This window comes from Pseudogymnoascus destructans (assembly GCF_001641265.1).
Source record: "Pseudogymnoascus destructans isolate 20631-21 unplaced genomic scaffold scaffold_9, whole genome shotgun sequence".
Classification (NCBI taxonomy): domain Eukaryota; kingdom Fungi; phylum Ascomycota; class Leotiomycetes; order Thelebolales; family Thelebolaceae; genus Pseudogymnoascus; species Pseudogymnoascus destructans.
Genome location: NW_020167528.1, coordinates 376175 through 392248, shown reverse-complemented (window position 1 = coordinate 392248; position 16074 = coordinate 376175). Strand labels below are relative to the sequence as shown.

At 46.3% G+C, this 16074-nt stretch overlaps 1 protein-coding gene across 1 annotated transcript; it reads left to right on the top strand.

Annotated features, from left to right (window-relative positions):
* Positions 1-14967: 14967 nt before the first annotated feature.
* Positions 14968-15869, top strand: VC83_04203 (uncharacterized protein; the record flags this gene model as incomplete). The annotated part of the gene is made up of 2 exons (XM_024467838.1): positions 14968-15457; positions 15508-15869. 2 exons carry the CDS (start codon positions 14968-14970, stop codon positions 15867-15869), a joined length of 852 nt encoding a protein of 283 aa, XP_024324498.1.
* Between the last annotated feature and the right edge of the window lie 205 nt (positions 15870-16074).

Sequence of the window (16074 nt, the reverse complement as noted above, 5' to 3'; positions counted from 1 at the left end):
GAGAATTAAAGATGTCAGAATTAAGATCGGAAATTTTACTAGATTCTGGCAACACTAATGACATTTTGACAGGTGGTCTGGCTAATTAGGGGAAAGTGGGCATAACCTAGTAGAAAAGTTTGTACAAGCATTACATGGGCCTTATAAGTCATAGAATTAATTACATGTTTAGTGCAGAATCTTGTGAGATTCTCATGAGATTTCACATTAATATTGTACAGTGCTAAGATTTAATCATCCTGTATTGTACGGGTAATATATACAAAGTGTCCTTGTGAAGTAATTGAGTAAGGGGTAAAGCCAAGGATGTATATCTTGGTATAAACCTCCTGTAATAGTTGGCAAACCCAAGGAAAGACTGAACCTCTTTAATGCTGGAAGGAATAGGCCTGCAAAGAAGATCATCCTCGAGACGGACTCTTCTGACTTTGCAATTGGAGCATGTCTGAATCAGCCAGACAAGGATGGTAAGTTCAAACCAATCGCGTATTACTCTAGGAAACTGTCACCCGCGGAACTCAACTATGACATCCATGACAAGGAACTACTGGCTATTGTCATTGCCTTTGAGCAGTGGCGAGTATATCTTGAAGGATCCACCTACCCTGTGCAGGTATGGACGGATCACAAGAACCTCATATACTTCACCACAACCAAGGTTTTAAACCACAGACAAGTCTGCTGGGCAGAGACTCTCGCAGCCTACAACTTCACAATAACCTATCGCAAGGGCTCTGAGAATGCAAGAGCAGACGCTCTTAGCAGACGGACCGACTACGTCGGCCCAAAGGAAGAAAGACCTAGATCAATATTGAAGGAAACAGATGCAGGAATGCATTACAATGAGTTACTAGCGACGATCTCCATCGTCGAAGATACAGAACTCGAGGCAAGACTGAAGAAAGCTTACGCCACAGACGAGTGCGCAAAATGAGTCTTGATCAAAGTCGAGGGCGACTTCGCCATCGACGAACAAGGATTGATTCGATACAAAGGGTTAGTATATGTCCCAAGTCAAATGAGATGCCCGCTGGTGCAAGAACAACACTCGTTGCCAGCACACGGCCAAGGGAGTAACACGAACCTTTGAACAAATCATCAGACACTACTACTTCCCAGGTATGCGGAAGCAGGTAGAGACAGTGGTAAGAGAGTGCGACATTTGCAGCAAGTCAAAATCCAATAGGCATTTGCCATATGGACAGCTGAAGTCAACACCAGTACCAAAAGGAGCGTGGAAATCAATAGCTTTGGACTTCATTGTCAAACTACCACTATCCAAGGACCCGTTAACAGGGGTAGAATACGACTCTATCCTGGTTATCACGGAAAGACTCACGAAGTATGGGAAGTTTATACCATACTTGGAAGCCAGCGACGCTGAGGCGCTCGCGTATACCTTCATTCGAGTCATATTAGCCGATCATGGGATGCCAGAAGAAATCATCTCAGACAGAGACAAGCTCTTTACTTCGAAATTCTGGAAATCATTAATGGCTCTGTTGGGAACAAATCATAAGCTGTCAACAGCTTTTCACCCCCAAACAGATGGCCAGACAGAAAGATTGAATCAAACCCTTGAACAGTACCTGCGAAGCTATGTCAATCATCAGCAGGATAACTGGGTTCAGATTTTACCCATCGCACAGTTCGCATATAACAGCGCGATGGCAGAAGCAACAAAAGTCTCACCGTTCTTTGCCAATTACGGCTACCACAACCACGACTGGATGAATCACGAGCAGAACAAGCTATGATCGTGGTGGAACAACTCAAATCGTTCCACACACAACTTGCGATGGACATCCAATTCTTAAATGAACGATCCGCCGCATACGCAAACAAGAAGCGCAGTATGGAACCTGCCTTCAAGGAGGGGGATAAAGTATACCTACTCCGAAAACACATCAAAACGAAACGACCAAGTACGAAGTTGGACTTCAAGAAATTGGGACCATTCAAGATATTGAACAAAGTAAGCTCAGTTAATTACAGGCTGCAACTACCCAAGAACTCCAGACTTCACCCAGTATTTCATGTCTCACTGCTGGAGCCAGCAAGAGGAAGCACCCCGATTGCGACAGATACTGAACTCCAACCCGAGAACGAGCTGAACGAATACCAGGTCGAAGCGATCCTAGACAGAAGGTTAGTAGGATGCCGAGAGGAGTTTTTAATAAAATGGGAAGGCTACGAACCCACGGACAATTCTTGGGAACCCATGGGAAACATCAACCATGACTTGATTCGGGAGTGGAGACGCCGACACACCCAGGAAAAGAAACAGACGGATCTGCGGCGCCAAGCAGGCTGAGGCCATCCCAGAAAGGCTCAGGGAGCCCCTCGAAAGCATCAGGATCGATGAAAGGAGACTCTAAGAAAGCAGAGGCCTCGGTCATCGGTCAGGGCGGCTGCCCTGGCCTCCTGATGAAGCATCTCTTCCTTCTCTTTCACGTCCAGTTCCTCTAAGGTCGATACGCCGAGTTCAATCATCCTCTGCTCTTTGTCATCGAGTAGGCGTTGTTGTTTCCTCAGGCGGATGATCCTCATCATAGCTTCCTCCTCTTCGTCGCGCAGCTTTTTGTTGTTGATGATCCAAGGAAGCCCAACTACTCAGAGAAGGGAGCTTCTCTGTGAAGTCACAATTTGTTTTGCGATGGCGCACACATTCGGAGCAACGGGTGGATTTTGGACCAGAAGCAACACACCGCTTCTTGGTCCGAACACAGAATCCACAAGGAGACATCTTTTCACCAGTTTTGTCAATACGAAGGGCAAGGGAATCTTCGTAAGGAGTTTTGTAGTATGATCTGAGTGTTGTTCATACCATCATGATAGCTTCCACCACTCAATGAATATATCGTGTGTATCCTTAGTCCATTTGACGAATTGGTTTAATTTGCCAATATATTCAAGGCCTGCAGGGACTTGATTTAACGAGGATAGTTGTTGAGAAGACGGAAAAGAGTCTGAGAATACATCTGCAATAGGATTGTCAGAATCAAACAACTCTGAGTATTGAGATGACATTTGGCAAATCGCTCAATTATCAGAAGGTTACCAGAAGTCTGGCTATGATGAAGTACTTAAAATTTCTCTATAGCCCCTATTTGCGTTGGAAAACCAGGTACTCCGGCGCTATAACTTTAGCAACTCAAGTTCTCCTCTAATCTAGCTCCAGGAACAACATATCCTGTGCAGCTGATACCTTAGCCCACTTTTCCTTATCAAACTTCTTAGAGTAGACAAATAATATCGCCTCTTTGAAGCTAGAACTATGAGGTAGCATATATCAATGCGCACTTGAGTTAAGAGAGCCTGGATGCTAGTGATCTCTTCATCGGAAAGCTCATCTGGTAGAACAGCCTCGTCATTTAAAATATCGTCACGCCATAACATAAGCTCCAACTCCAAATCGTCTTCAACCTCAGTATCCTCCCATTCACTGTTATGATCGTCATCGATTGGGATGCTTGAGATACCCTCAAATGAAGCAAGCTCAGACAGAAGTTGCCTATATGTTTATTAGAGAGTTCTGGTAATCCTCTGGTAATCCTCTTACCAGACTTTGCGCGGCGCGTGGGCTATATAATCAAGATAATAAACTTACTTGAAGTCCTAGTGAAGAGGTAAAGGCGCAAAAGGGAAGAAGAATGTGTAGATCGGAGAGTAACCAAGGAAGGTGGTTCTAAGGTCGTGGTTATTTTAAAGTTGCAAACAAAAATATTCGTGAAGGAATATTCACCTACAAAGAATTACTGTTCCAAAAACAACACCACAACGTGCACCTTTATATAAAACACATACCTTTCAACCTCTACCTCTTTTCTATACTCTTCTTCTGCAATATTCTTCCTACAAACTCACTGAATACACATATCTTTTGATCTACTTTTGTCTTGTGTTTACTTCACTAACTCACCTTGATATTAGCAAATGGCTTGTACCAAGCAAACTGCTAGGAGATCAACTGGCGGCATAGCACCAAGGATGCCACTTGGATTATGGGCTGGCTCTGGGCTTGGTGGAAATGGAAAGGAAAAGGCTGTGGGCACAGCAAGAAAAGCTCCATTTCACTCATCTCAAGCTAGCAACAATCATGCTCAGAAGGCCACGCGCCACACAAAGTCTGGTAAGAGGATTACCAGAGGATTACCAGAACTCTCTAATAAACATATAGGCACCAAGGCTCTCCGCGATATCAGAAGACAGCAACTCGATACTAGCCTAATTATCCCAAAGCTCCCATTCCAGCATCTTGTTAGGGAAATCGCAGAAGACTTCAAGTCCAATCTTTGCTTCCAGCAATCTGCTATCCTAGCTCTTCAGGAAGCTGCTGAATGCTTCCTCATTCGAGAATTTGAGAGTATGATGTTTAAACATAGTGACAGGGACATACTAACAGTTATAGTGACAAACCTCCTCGCTATTCATGCGAAGAGAGTGACAATTCAGGCAATGATATTGGTTCGGCGTTTGTGGGATATGATGTTTAATCATGGAGCTGTGGGCTTAATCGATGGAAATGTCTCTCACCCAGGAATGAACGTTAGATGAATTCTGGCAACCTTCTGGTAACCTGGTACCTAAAGGCCAAAGGTTATAGTGTGGAATAGGACATCAACAATATGGGAATGGAGTTATGGAGTTATGGCGTCTTGATCAATGAAGTCGTGCCCCGTTTTTAACATAAGTAATGGCTAATCAAACACGTGATATAACTGAGTTGCCAAGACCCATACTAGGTACTCAGCAAGTGAGTAATCCTCATTCAACAATACACGGGACATGAGTGAGCAACTCAGCTGGGTGAGTAAACATTCTACTACTCGGCTCGTGAGTACCCAGTGCGCAGCCTAGTTACATCTGAAGTGGACATAAGGTGGTCGGTGAAAGCAAGTTGCACACGGAAAGCAAGTTGCACATGGTCGCATAGCCGAAAAGGAAATTACTTCAGAAAACACATACATTTCTCTTTCTTACCTATTCACTTGTGACAAAATGGCTTTCTCACACTCTAATACTCTCGATCCTATGGAGCAAGCCCTCGAGTTCCTTATTGAGAACCCGTTTGAAAAGCCTGTCACTGCTGCACGAATATACCATGTCAATAAAAATACCCTCTACTCAAACCTCCGTCGCATGGGAGCAAAGGACGCTCTAAATACTCGACCACTTGAACATGGAGGACATAATAGAATACTCTCAGGTCAAGGCAGTCTACAAGTATGTAGAGGACTCATATCATGCAGGACATGGAGCGTCAAAACAGATGGTATTTACAGCAATCAGTCATTTACGGTCTACAGAAATACCATCATCGATGGCCCTTCGGCGTCGATTCACATGCTTACACATTTCCTCTTGTGCCTTTGCCATGTTTTCCTTTGCGTGGACCCATGTGGTATGCATTCGGACTGCAACCGCCTTGGCTTCCTCTCGGTTTAGGGTCTCCCAGGGGTTGGTGCTTTTCGGAGTGTTCCAATCCCAACTTGTACGCAGATTGGTACCGTACTTGAATCGGTAGGGGATCATGCCAATGGATGCGTGGGGCAGTGTCATTTGCATGCGGTCCATTATGGGGATGAGTTCACTCCAGTTATCCTGGTAATGGGATACGAAAGGCCTCAGTCTCTGATCGATGTATCGGTTCATGATTTCCATCTGCCCATCAGTCTGCTTATGATAGGCAGTCGACAGCTTAACCTTAACGCCGATAATTCGACAGAACTCCTGCCAAAAGGATGATACGAATTGGGGTCTGCGGTCGCTTACAATCGACTCCGGAGTGTGTCCGAATCGGTATATCCATTCGATGAACAATTGTGCCATTTGCCGGGCAGTTGTGGTTTTGTAGCAAGGTATGGTCACCGAACTCTTTCTGAGTCACTCCATAAACACTAATATGCTGTCGTATCCATGCTTATCCCTTGGGAACTCCTTGAAGTCCATGGTGAGGTGTTGCATAGGGTATTCGGGTACGGGTAGCGGGTATAGGAATCCTTGTTGCTTAGTGACATTGGTGTGAGAAAGCCGGCATATCACGCAGTTTCGTACATACCGTAAAAAGTCCGCTTCCATCCCGACCCAATGATACTTTGGAGCGAGCAATTGGTAGGTTTTCCTGCCACTTGGATGTGCTGATGACAATTGATTGTGCGCTTCTCGGATCAGTTTCGTACATAGGTCTGTGTGGCGATTCACACATAGGCGGCCTTTGTACAGGAGGAGCTGGTCGTTCATCACGAATCCGTCTGGTAGGGGTTGTTTCGCACGAGTCTTGGTGAATGACTTCTGATTGTCCGCACATAGCGCCTCTATTAAATTGAAGGGCACCTGTGCCTTGGGGGTGTCTATCAGGTTAATGGACGCCACGTAGCTCTCTGCTAGTTCGGCGCTGATACGGGGGTGTAAGCGGCTTGGACCTAGCAATATCCTCGCTCTACTGTCGAGTTTGACTTTCTGTTGCATTACCAGGTCTTGGTCTCTTCGGCTCAGAATATCAGCCTTCTGATTATTCTTGCCTGCGGTGATCAGTGTAGACGTCCACTCGGTGGCGTACCAAAGCTAACTCGGGCCTCCTTTTTCCAAAGGCTTTCACGATTGTGAATAGTTCCTTGTCGTGGATCTCCCAGTTGATCTCATATCTGGATAGACGTGACTGTAGAAGCTTACGGGGTACCATCGCTTGTCAGGGTGTTCCTGGGACAGGACACCAGCTACCACTCTATCAGAGGAGTCGGTCTCCAGCTTCGTAGGCAATTCGAGGTTGAAGTGGTGAAGTGCCTGTACCGCTAAAAGTTGTCGTCACCATTCCTCGAATGCATCCTCACATTCGTCTGTCCACCGGAACGGCTCCAAGGGACTAGTAATAGTTGTGAGGGGCTTTGTTATTTTGCCGAAATCTTGAATGAATTGCCGGTAGAAGCCACAAAAGCCTAGGTAGGACTTCACACCTGTAACGGTAGTCGGTCGAATCCAGTTGCGAAGGGGCTCGATCTTGTCAGGTTTCGCTTCGACACCAGAAGTAGTAAGGATATATCCTAAGTACTTCGTCCGGGTAACGTTGAATTCACATTTCTTTATATCGGCTTGAAGTCCAGCTTCCCAGAGACGCTGTAGGACCTTATGCACATGGTCTACATGTTCCGTAGGATTAGGATGTCATCTAGGTAGGCAGTACAGAAGTCATCCAAATATTGCATTAGGACATCGTTCATATACTGCTGATAGGTTGCGGGACCGTTCGTCAGGCCAAACGGCAACACCTTGCATTTGTAGGTTCCATAGTGAGTCTGAAAGGTAGTGTACTCTTCTGAGTCGGGGTGCATTCGTATATGATGGAAGGCTTGTGTAATATCTAGCTTCGTGAAGATTTTGGCTTTCGACACCCATCCTAGTAGTTCGTTGATATGCGGGATGGGGTAGGGATCATTCCGGGTGAGACCATTTAACTTCCGGTAATCGATGCAAAATCTTAATTTGATTTTTTCTTTACGAATAGGATAGGGGACGCGAAGGGGCTGTTGTTGTTGATGATGAATCCCTTTTCCAGGTTTTCCAGCAGGTATTGCTTGGTAGCCCTAAGCTCTTCGGTGCCTTGTCGGTATAGCGGGGAGAAGGCGTTTGGTATAGGAGCTTCGAGCTGTATCTTATGGTCGTATATGCAGTGTGGAGGGATCCGATCTGATTCCGACTTCGAAAAGACATCGGCATAGCTTCGATGCATATGTGGGAGTTTCTATTGGATGAGGTGAAGAGTTTCTGCATCCTTGTCCAATTCCTTTTCATGAATAATCTGATCGATTTCGTAGATGCTAGTCTGAAAAAACTCAGAGTCGCTTCACATCATCTCGTGGTGGAAAGCATTTGCACTGATTTTGCAGATATGCATGGGCGTATACGTGGCCTTGGATTTTGCACTGAAATCCACGTATGGGTACAGAGTAGGGTAGTTTCCGTATAGGGCTCTGAAGTGCTTTCGACAGTCGTATTGCGAAAGGCTTGTTAATGACGAGGTAGCCGTTTGCTCCTGTGTCTGCTAGGGACTTCGTTTGCACCCTGAGTCCATTCATACTCAGGGTCGTGTCGACTAAGAACTGGGTGCCTCCCAGGAGTTCTCGTAAGTCTAGTTCTCGCAGGTCACATTTGCGTAGACCTAGGAAGGAGCCTTCTCCTAGGCCTCGTCATTTTCCTCGAAGGACGCATCTTTGAAGTTCCACGGCTTCTTCCCATTGTTCTTCTGCCTCGGGGTCGTTACGGTCGATTTCCTTGACAGTAGCGTTGAGCGGGCATTTGTCCTGGAAATGGCCAGGCTTGCCACACTTGAAACAGTTTCCTGAGGGCGCAGGGACTGTGGTTCTCACACGTTCCGGTATGGCTGGCTTGGGGAGAAACGCGGTTCGGGTAAACAGAGCGGATGTGGCTCGAGTCGGCTTCGACGCTGACGCCTTTGCCATATCCGTGGTACGTGTGGACGTCCTTGCGAGAGCGGGTAGTGGATTCAATTCATTGTTCCGGCGCCGTTCCTGATTGAAGGCGGTAAGTTCTCATACCATGGTCTGGTAGTCTCCATTCCATTGGTTTTTGATGATCGCGACGCGGCTGCGGAATTGGGGAGTCAACTTGTTCCACATGTACCGAAACCATTCTGACTCGGAGACTTGTCCTGTGATAGCTGCATTTTGGAAATGAGCCTTGAACTCTGGGAAGGTTTCGCTAGCATGCCCCTTCTCTCCCATTTGCAGGTCGTCGAAGAGGTTTCTGGCCTGTTCCGTCTCGTTGCCTGTGAGGTAGTATGAACCTAGTAGATCCATCATCTCCTCAGCACTACGGAACCCATGCGTAGCAGACAGGTATTGGGGCTCTAGGTAGGTCTTCGCCAGGCCGGTCGTAGTTCCCCATATCAATGCTCTTTTCGAGACGTCGGTAAGGTAGTGGTCCTCATTGACTACGTCAGTCGCGAATCGAAGCGCTCCATTGTAGGAAGGTATGTTCTATCCCATCGCTGAGAGGAAGGATTTTCTCAGAGATGGTTGATTTCTTATAGCGATTCGGAGGGTCCTCGGTGAGCATTTGTGATGACCCTGGAATCGATGGAGAATGAGTGTTCCGAAGAGGCGGCAATTGAACTGTCTCAGGGGTGTTTCGTGTGCGAGGCGTTCATTGCTCCGTAGCTTCGACTGTGGGTATGGGGGCGTCCACTGGCGGTGTGGACAGGATTCTGGTCTGGGCTGCCGTAAGGGTAACTAGTAGATCCTTGACCTCCTGTATCTGTGCTTCAAGATGGGCCATTCGACTCGGGATGTCTTTGGATGGCACAGCGGTCATGGCTGCAGCGGTGGTTTGTCTGGTAGTCATTCTGGGCAGTTGACCGTCGTTGTCTTGGGGTATGTTTGATGTCGGCTTTTTCGACATATTGCCTCGGGTGTGTATCGGTACCGATACGAAAGAGCTTGACTTCCGGTAGCTCGTAGCTATCAACGCTCTTGTCCACAATTTCCTCTGTGCTAGGAGGGGGTTCTTAAGGATCTCGTATCCTATTTGGCGCCAACGAACGCATCGGCGACTTTACCAGCTTGTTCTGAAGAATCAAACCCTGATCCGCTGGCTGTCCATGAGATCTCTGGAATCACGGCTATTTGAAGTCGTCAGGTCTCTCCTCCGAAACGTCACCGAGTCGCAGTCGATGGTGTAATGGTAGTTCTCCTGAGTCGTTCTGGTGTGGGATATTATTTAAGTACGGCCGTCCCCGGCAGGCGTGATCTTTTTTGTATAATGTAAGTACACAGGGTACCCAGCTCACAGTAATAGCATATGAGAGTGCGAGTCAGAGGCTAAACAGATGCTATCCTATAGGTCTACTACGAAGGATACAAAAAAGATGAAGAGAGGAACCCCCGTTGGGTCAATCTCCTTAAGTACCCGAAACGGGTCCGACTCGGCTAACCTGCCTTCACCCTCACCACGTGACCATGACTTGTCCGACTCAGATACCTTCCATCACTGAGGGAGAGGAACCCCCATTGGGTCAATCTCCTCAAGTACCTGAAACGGGTCCGACTCGGCTAACCTGCCTTTACTCTTATCATGTGACCGTAACCTGATCTCAGATCCTTTCCATGAGGGACAGGCATCCTTACAGTAAGGATGCCTCCACCCTCAGTGACAGAAAGGATCAGAGTCGGGCAGGTTACGGTCATGTGGGGAGAGTAAAGGCAGGTTAGCCAAGTCGGACCCGTTTCGGGTACTTGAGGAGATTGACCCAACGGGATTCCTCATCATCTTTTTTGTATCCTTTGTAGTAGACCTATAGGATAGCATCTGTTTAGCCTCTGACTCGCACTCTCATATGCTATTACTGTGAGCTGGGTGCCCTGTGTCCTTACACCGGGCTGGAATAGCTTCTGACCTTGCTATCCTTGCTACTTGCTTTGCTTGCTTGTCAACTTCCTTCTTCTCCTTTAATTGAATTGCAGTATGGGCTTGTGATGCAGTTAAAGCTCCACCAACTTGTAGAGTGCGACGGCTTTTTGTTCTTTGGTTGATATTTGTAGAAACACGTTTTTGAAGTACTGAATGATCAAACTCTTGCAATTGTGCTGTAAGTAACACCTCTTCTGCATTATCCATGAAATTAGTAAACCCTTGCCTTGATGGACTGCTTAGCAAGTCAGGAACCTTTGCTTCCATCTTGGAATCTGTTCTTCCAACCCTAAAAATGTTAGAGGGAGTTGTTCTTCAAATTGAGATTGTGTTAGCTTTGAGTATTTCTTGATCTTCTGAAGAGCAGTAGTACTATTAATCGGCCATACTCCTGCATTCTCAAATGCATGAATAATAGTTCTATGCTTGAACGTATTCTCTCTAATCTTTGGTAAATCCTGAAGGAAGGAAGGAATGTTATATTCAAGGTCTAGACTTTTTATAACCTCTTGAATAGCTATCTTATGCCAGTGCTTGTAAGGTTGGAAAACCCCAACACTGAGTGATTGTAGAATATGCGTGAGGTGAGAGGGAAATGTAAATGGGAATATGTTATGCTTCTCTGCAAGGATTGCAAATTGAGGGCAATGATGACTTGCATGAGAATCAAGCAAGAGGACCTTTGGCTCTGAATCTTGTGTGCCTTTTGTATGTTTAATAAAGTGGTTAACCATTCAATTGCAAGTTCGTTGTTGATATATCCAGAGTCTGAAAGTAGAATCCTCTCTTCTTGAAGATTCTTATGGTACCAAGATTCCATATGAGTTTTGCCCTGTATGATAATAACAGGTGGAATAACTTGCCCACTTGCAGAGACAGCTTCAACAACAGTAAGGGAACTCTTGTTTTCAGGACTTGGTGTGTAGAGTTCGTATATTCCAATAGGCACCATGACTTGTTCACCACCTGGGATTCCAATTCGAAATCCTGTTTCATCCATATTCCATAAGTTGCATGGTTTGCAACTATGCTCTTGCTTTATCCCATGCTCTTCTAGAAATGTAGTATATCTTTGAAACCATTCTTCAACTACTGTTTCATCATGTGCTGTTGTTCGCTGTCGTGATATAGGCTTTGTAGTAATTGTATGAAATTCAGAAAGCTCATGTTGGACAAATTTTCTCATCCAACTATCAATGGCGGTGGTAATGGGATCACATATATGACAGAGAGCAGCATATATCATCTGCTTTGTAGCACCTGCTCCATTCTCGTATTGCTGATGTATCCATTGTTTGATTGTGACAACTTGAGTGTTTAATAATAGCTTATTGTGCCCTCCATGCTGTTCTTGTTGAGCTGTTGTGTTCGTTTCTCAGAGGATTGATCGACGTAGGGTATCTGCTTTGACTTTGAAAATAGTTGCAGCAGTAGAAACTAATTCAGAAGGATTTGCAAGGAGCCATTCCTTTGCTTCACGAAGTGTAGTCTTGTGGTCAGACATGTTGTTGAATCGTTATAGAATTGTTGTGGAAATTAAATGTTGGGGCAAGACATCTTGCTTCCCACAAGACAACTTGCACTGGAGCGAAGCGACCAGGCGGATCCGACGATTATCTGTTTCTTCAGGCTTCCGGATGCCAGAGCAACCTTGTAGCCCTTCGCAGCAAAGGCTCGGGCCACATGCTTCCCGATATTGGGTCCCGATTCAAGGGTGAGAACGACAGGCGATGTGCTGACCATGATTTCAGGTTTTAAATTTAGACTGAAATGTTGAGTATGATTACAAAGTTTAAAATTCATAGGAACGATGTTTAATGATCTTTCAGTAGAATTATCGGTCCTGTTCTAGCAGTCTTTCCTTTGTTTTTATACCGTTGACAATAGCTATGTTAAGTAATTTACCTTTACTAATTCAGCCTCAAAGCTGCTAAACTTCTAATCGTCATAAGTTAATCGCAAGTTGATGACAAATCGGTCAATTATCAAGCCTACAGTAATTAACGTAAGTGACGGCGTAATGTGGGGGACTGGGTAACGCGGTGGATTTCTGAAGACGACCTAACAAAACTGTAAATTTAACTACAATTAACAATGATACATGATCCACCGTCACTCTTAGATTGTTCCCCTGCATCCTCTTCAATATACTCATGAATTTCAATGTCTGATGAGGCGAGCTTGTCCTTTGTTTTGCGCTTTTTCTTACTTGCACTATGCGTCGCCTTTTCTGCCTCCATCACTGCATCACACAATTCTTGCATAGAAACATAAAAGTGACCCTTTAGAATAACCCTTTTCCCCTTTGTACGTACTGTATGTCGCTTCATAACTGATCGCAAGTTGTTGGCATCGAGTTGGTGGACAATGCTACGTGCTCTAAGTTGCTCTGATGCAACAGTGAGTTTTTGGATATACGTCCGCACTGGTGTTGACAGCACCCCACTACCATTAATCGTAGTTGTAAGGAGCGCATTTGCAGAGCGTAAGGTCATCCCATCAGGGGGGGAGCTGTTAATAAAGACTCAGTCAAAAACATCATACTGATGTGGTGTTTTTGGTCGCTCAGCCTCGACTGATGGCTCATCATTGAGCAGCGTACGCAACGCTCGCTGGGGATTAAACGGAAACAAGCCAGCACCACGGTATGCTGACTCAATGTTCTGATGGTTGCATACATCAAGCTGCGCCTGGATGTATGCCTCCATCCATTCATACTTCTGTATGCGCGCAGGTTGCACTTGGTTGAGTGGGGAGAGCGCTGCCGTTAGACGCTTTTTTAGTGGGCCGAATATCGCAACATCTAGCGGTTGTAGCAAATGCGATGTATGAGGGGGAAGTATCAGTAATACAATACGGTTCTGCATGCAATGCACAATGAAACTCCCACTAATGTGTGAGTCGTGGCCATCGCATATAAGAAGCCAGTGCTGACCATCTGCTTGTTACGGCTATAGTAACATGATGTCATGGTTACAGGGCCAGGGCCTAGTAACGTGACGTGTGAGTCACAGTGGGAAGCGGGGTAGGCTGCCATGTGACGGGGCTAATGGATAGTTGCAGAAACTAGTGGATATTGGATAGTTAAGCTATCCACGAACTATCCTGAATATCTAGCTATCCGCCAACTATCCAGATTACCCATGAGGCATGACGCCACTATATAAGTAGATAGTATTTCCTTAGATAGGAGCTTCGTGCTCAACTCAATATAGTATTCTTTACAATACTGTAACGTGTTACTTGGAAAGCCTTTGTGTCTAATCCCCTGCCTCCTCTGTCAAGTCAACCTTACGCAAGAAACCTCTGTGTCTTCTATCATTTAGAAGTCAGCGTTACACTGCTTTTGCGCGTGTTGTTGGCTCGAAGATGCGTTTTAACCACTCTAACCCATGGAGATTGCTTGTCCAGCCTTTTGTATTCGCAGAGAAGAACCACTCATTGATGATTGTAGGAGGAATCCATGATTGGAGAACGTTCTTGCCCTTAAAGATCCCAAGGGGTGGAAGGATGGTTCCGTCTGCGCAGATGCACTCGACCATTATAACCCAATCCTGACGGCCAGGATGCGCTTGATGCTTTGTACGAAGCATTGAATCAAGTATAATTTGAGTAGATTCCATTGTCCCAATCGAAAATCCAGATTCATCCATGTTATATGTGTTCTCTTGTGTGATTCCGAACTGTTGAACCACCTCGGTGTACGCGTCAAACCATGCTGTAAGCACTGGTTTTGTTGCACCGTCCATGCGTACAGTTTTGATCCGTCGTCCGATGACAACCTGTAGATGCGGGTGCCGTTTTATGAATCGCTGTACCCAGTGGTAACCAAGGGCAAACTGTGGTTGGAGTGGAAGTGAGTTTGGTGTCGCGTCATCAAAATTGAGTGATCGGTGCGACTGGATTTCTTCAGCTATTTCCTTTAACAACCGATGCCCAGGAGAATAACCGCTAATTGTTAGGTTCTTAATCCACTTCAGAAGTATCGTCTCTTGCGCGCTTGATAAACTCTGCTGTTGCTGACGGGCTTGAGAGCGTGTCAAACCTCCATTGGCGCGACGCGTCACAGAACTCTTAGGTAACCCTAGCACTTTCTCAGCGTGATATGCGCTCTTATACTTCCCAGATTTGACGTCTAATACTGCTTGGGCTATTAAAGTCTCACGTTCAGCAATACCCAGGTATTCACGACGATTCATTGTTGAGTTATTTACAATTATCTGAAGTTGGTGGGGTAAATCCACCGCGTTACCGTAACTTACGTTGCTGACAAACCCAAGCTTTTCACCGATCTCGTCCGCCTGCGCTTCCGCCCCGCCCGCCTCCGCTCCCGCCTCCGAATCCCGCCTTAAATCCGCCTCTTCCCGCCTTCTTCCAACCCTCTTCGGACACATTGGCATGATGAAATCTCTATACTTATTGCTCGTATTTAAAGGAGCCTCCTTCTTTTAAATATATACAATGTAGCCCCAAGAGTCTTGCGTTGGCCTTTTATTACCCGTACCTCGCAACATATCCACGACAGACTCACCCGCGACAATCATGTCCTCGCCCACAACTTTTCTGATCGCCGGCGGAACTGGCCGTCAAGGTGGCTCCGTCGTCAATGCACTTTTGGCAGACAAGTCTACTTCAATTCAAGCCAAGGATATTTATGTCTTGACTCGGAATACAGCCGGCGCCGGTGCTGCCGCTCTCGCAACCCGGGGGGTTAAGCTCGTGCAAGGTGAACTCGGCCAACCCGATGCGATCTTCAAGCAGCTGTCAGACCTGGGCGTGAACCCCACCAAGACAGCCGCGTTCCTGTCCCAGGCTCATGGACCGACAGAACTGAACGATGCGAAAGGTTTCATCGACGCTGCCATTACGAATGGATTGTCATATTTCGTCTACTCCTCCTGCGATCGCGGTGGTCCAGAACTCAGCGACCGCGACGCCTCCTACTGCAAGACCTTCTCCGACAAGTTCGGCACCTCCAATCAGCTAGCGCAGGTGGCAAGAACATCAACTACACAATTCTGCGACCAACTTGGTTCGCCGACAATGCTCTCTGGGGATTCCCTGGCAAGCTTTGCATGGCAGGATGGCGCGAAAACATGGGAGGAAAGCGTATGCAGGTGACCACGATCAAGGATATCGGACGATGGGCAACTGAAGCTCTTCTGCGTCCTGACGCCTCGGGTATCCGGAACTCAGCCCTTAGCATTGCTAGCGACTATTTGTCGTTCGATGAGCTTGACGCTATATTCCAGAAGGAGACAGGAAAGCCGGTCAGCGTCACTTATGGCTGGCTAGCGAGATTGATGATCTGGATGGTCGAGGATTTGCGCACTATGTTTGGCTGGATCAATGAGCGGGACTATGACGCCAACCTCGAGGAGCTGGCGAAGACGGTTAAGCCTACCACGTTCCGTGAATGGGTCAAGGAAGCCCACAAAGCTTGAGAAGTTTGCGGGGTGGTGAATTGTTTGTGATTTCATAGAGCCTAAGATACTACATATCTTAGGCTCTATGAAATCACAAACACAGATACCTCGCACTTGTCTAATTACAGGAAAGTTTTTTCGTTTTACATACCAAGTATACAAACCACTGTTACGGTCGGGCGCACATGTGTTTTATAAAACAGTCTGAGTGAACCTTCTTGTT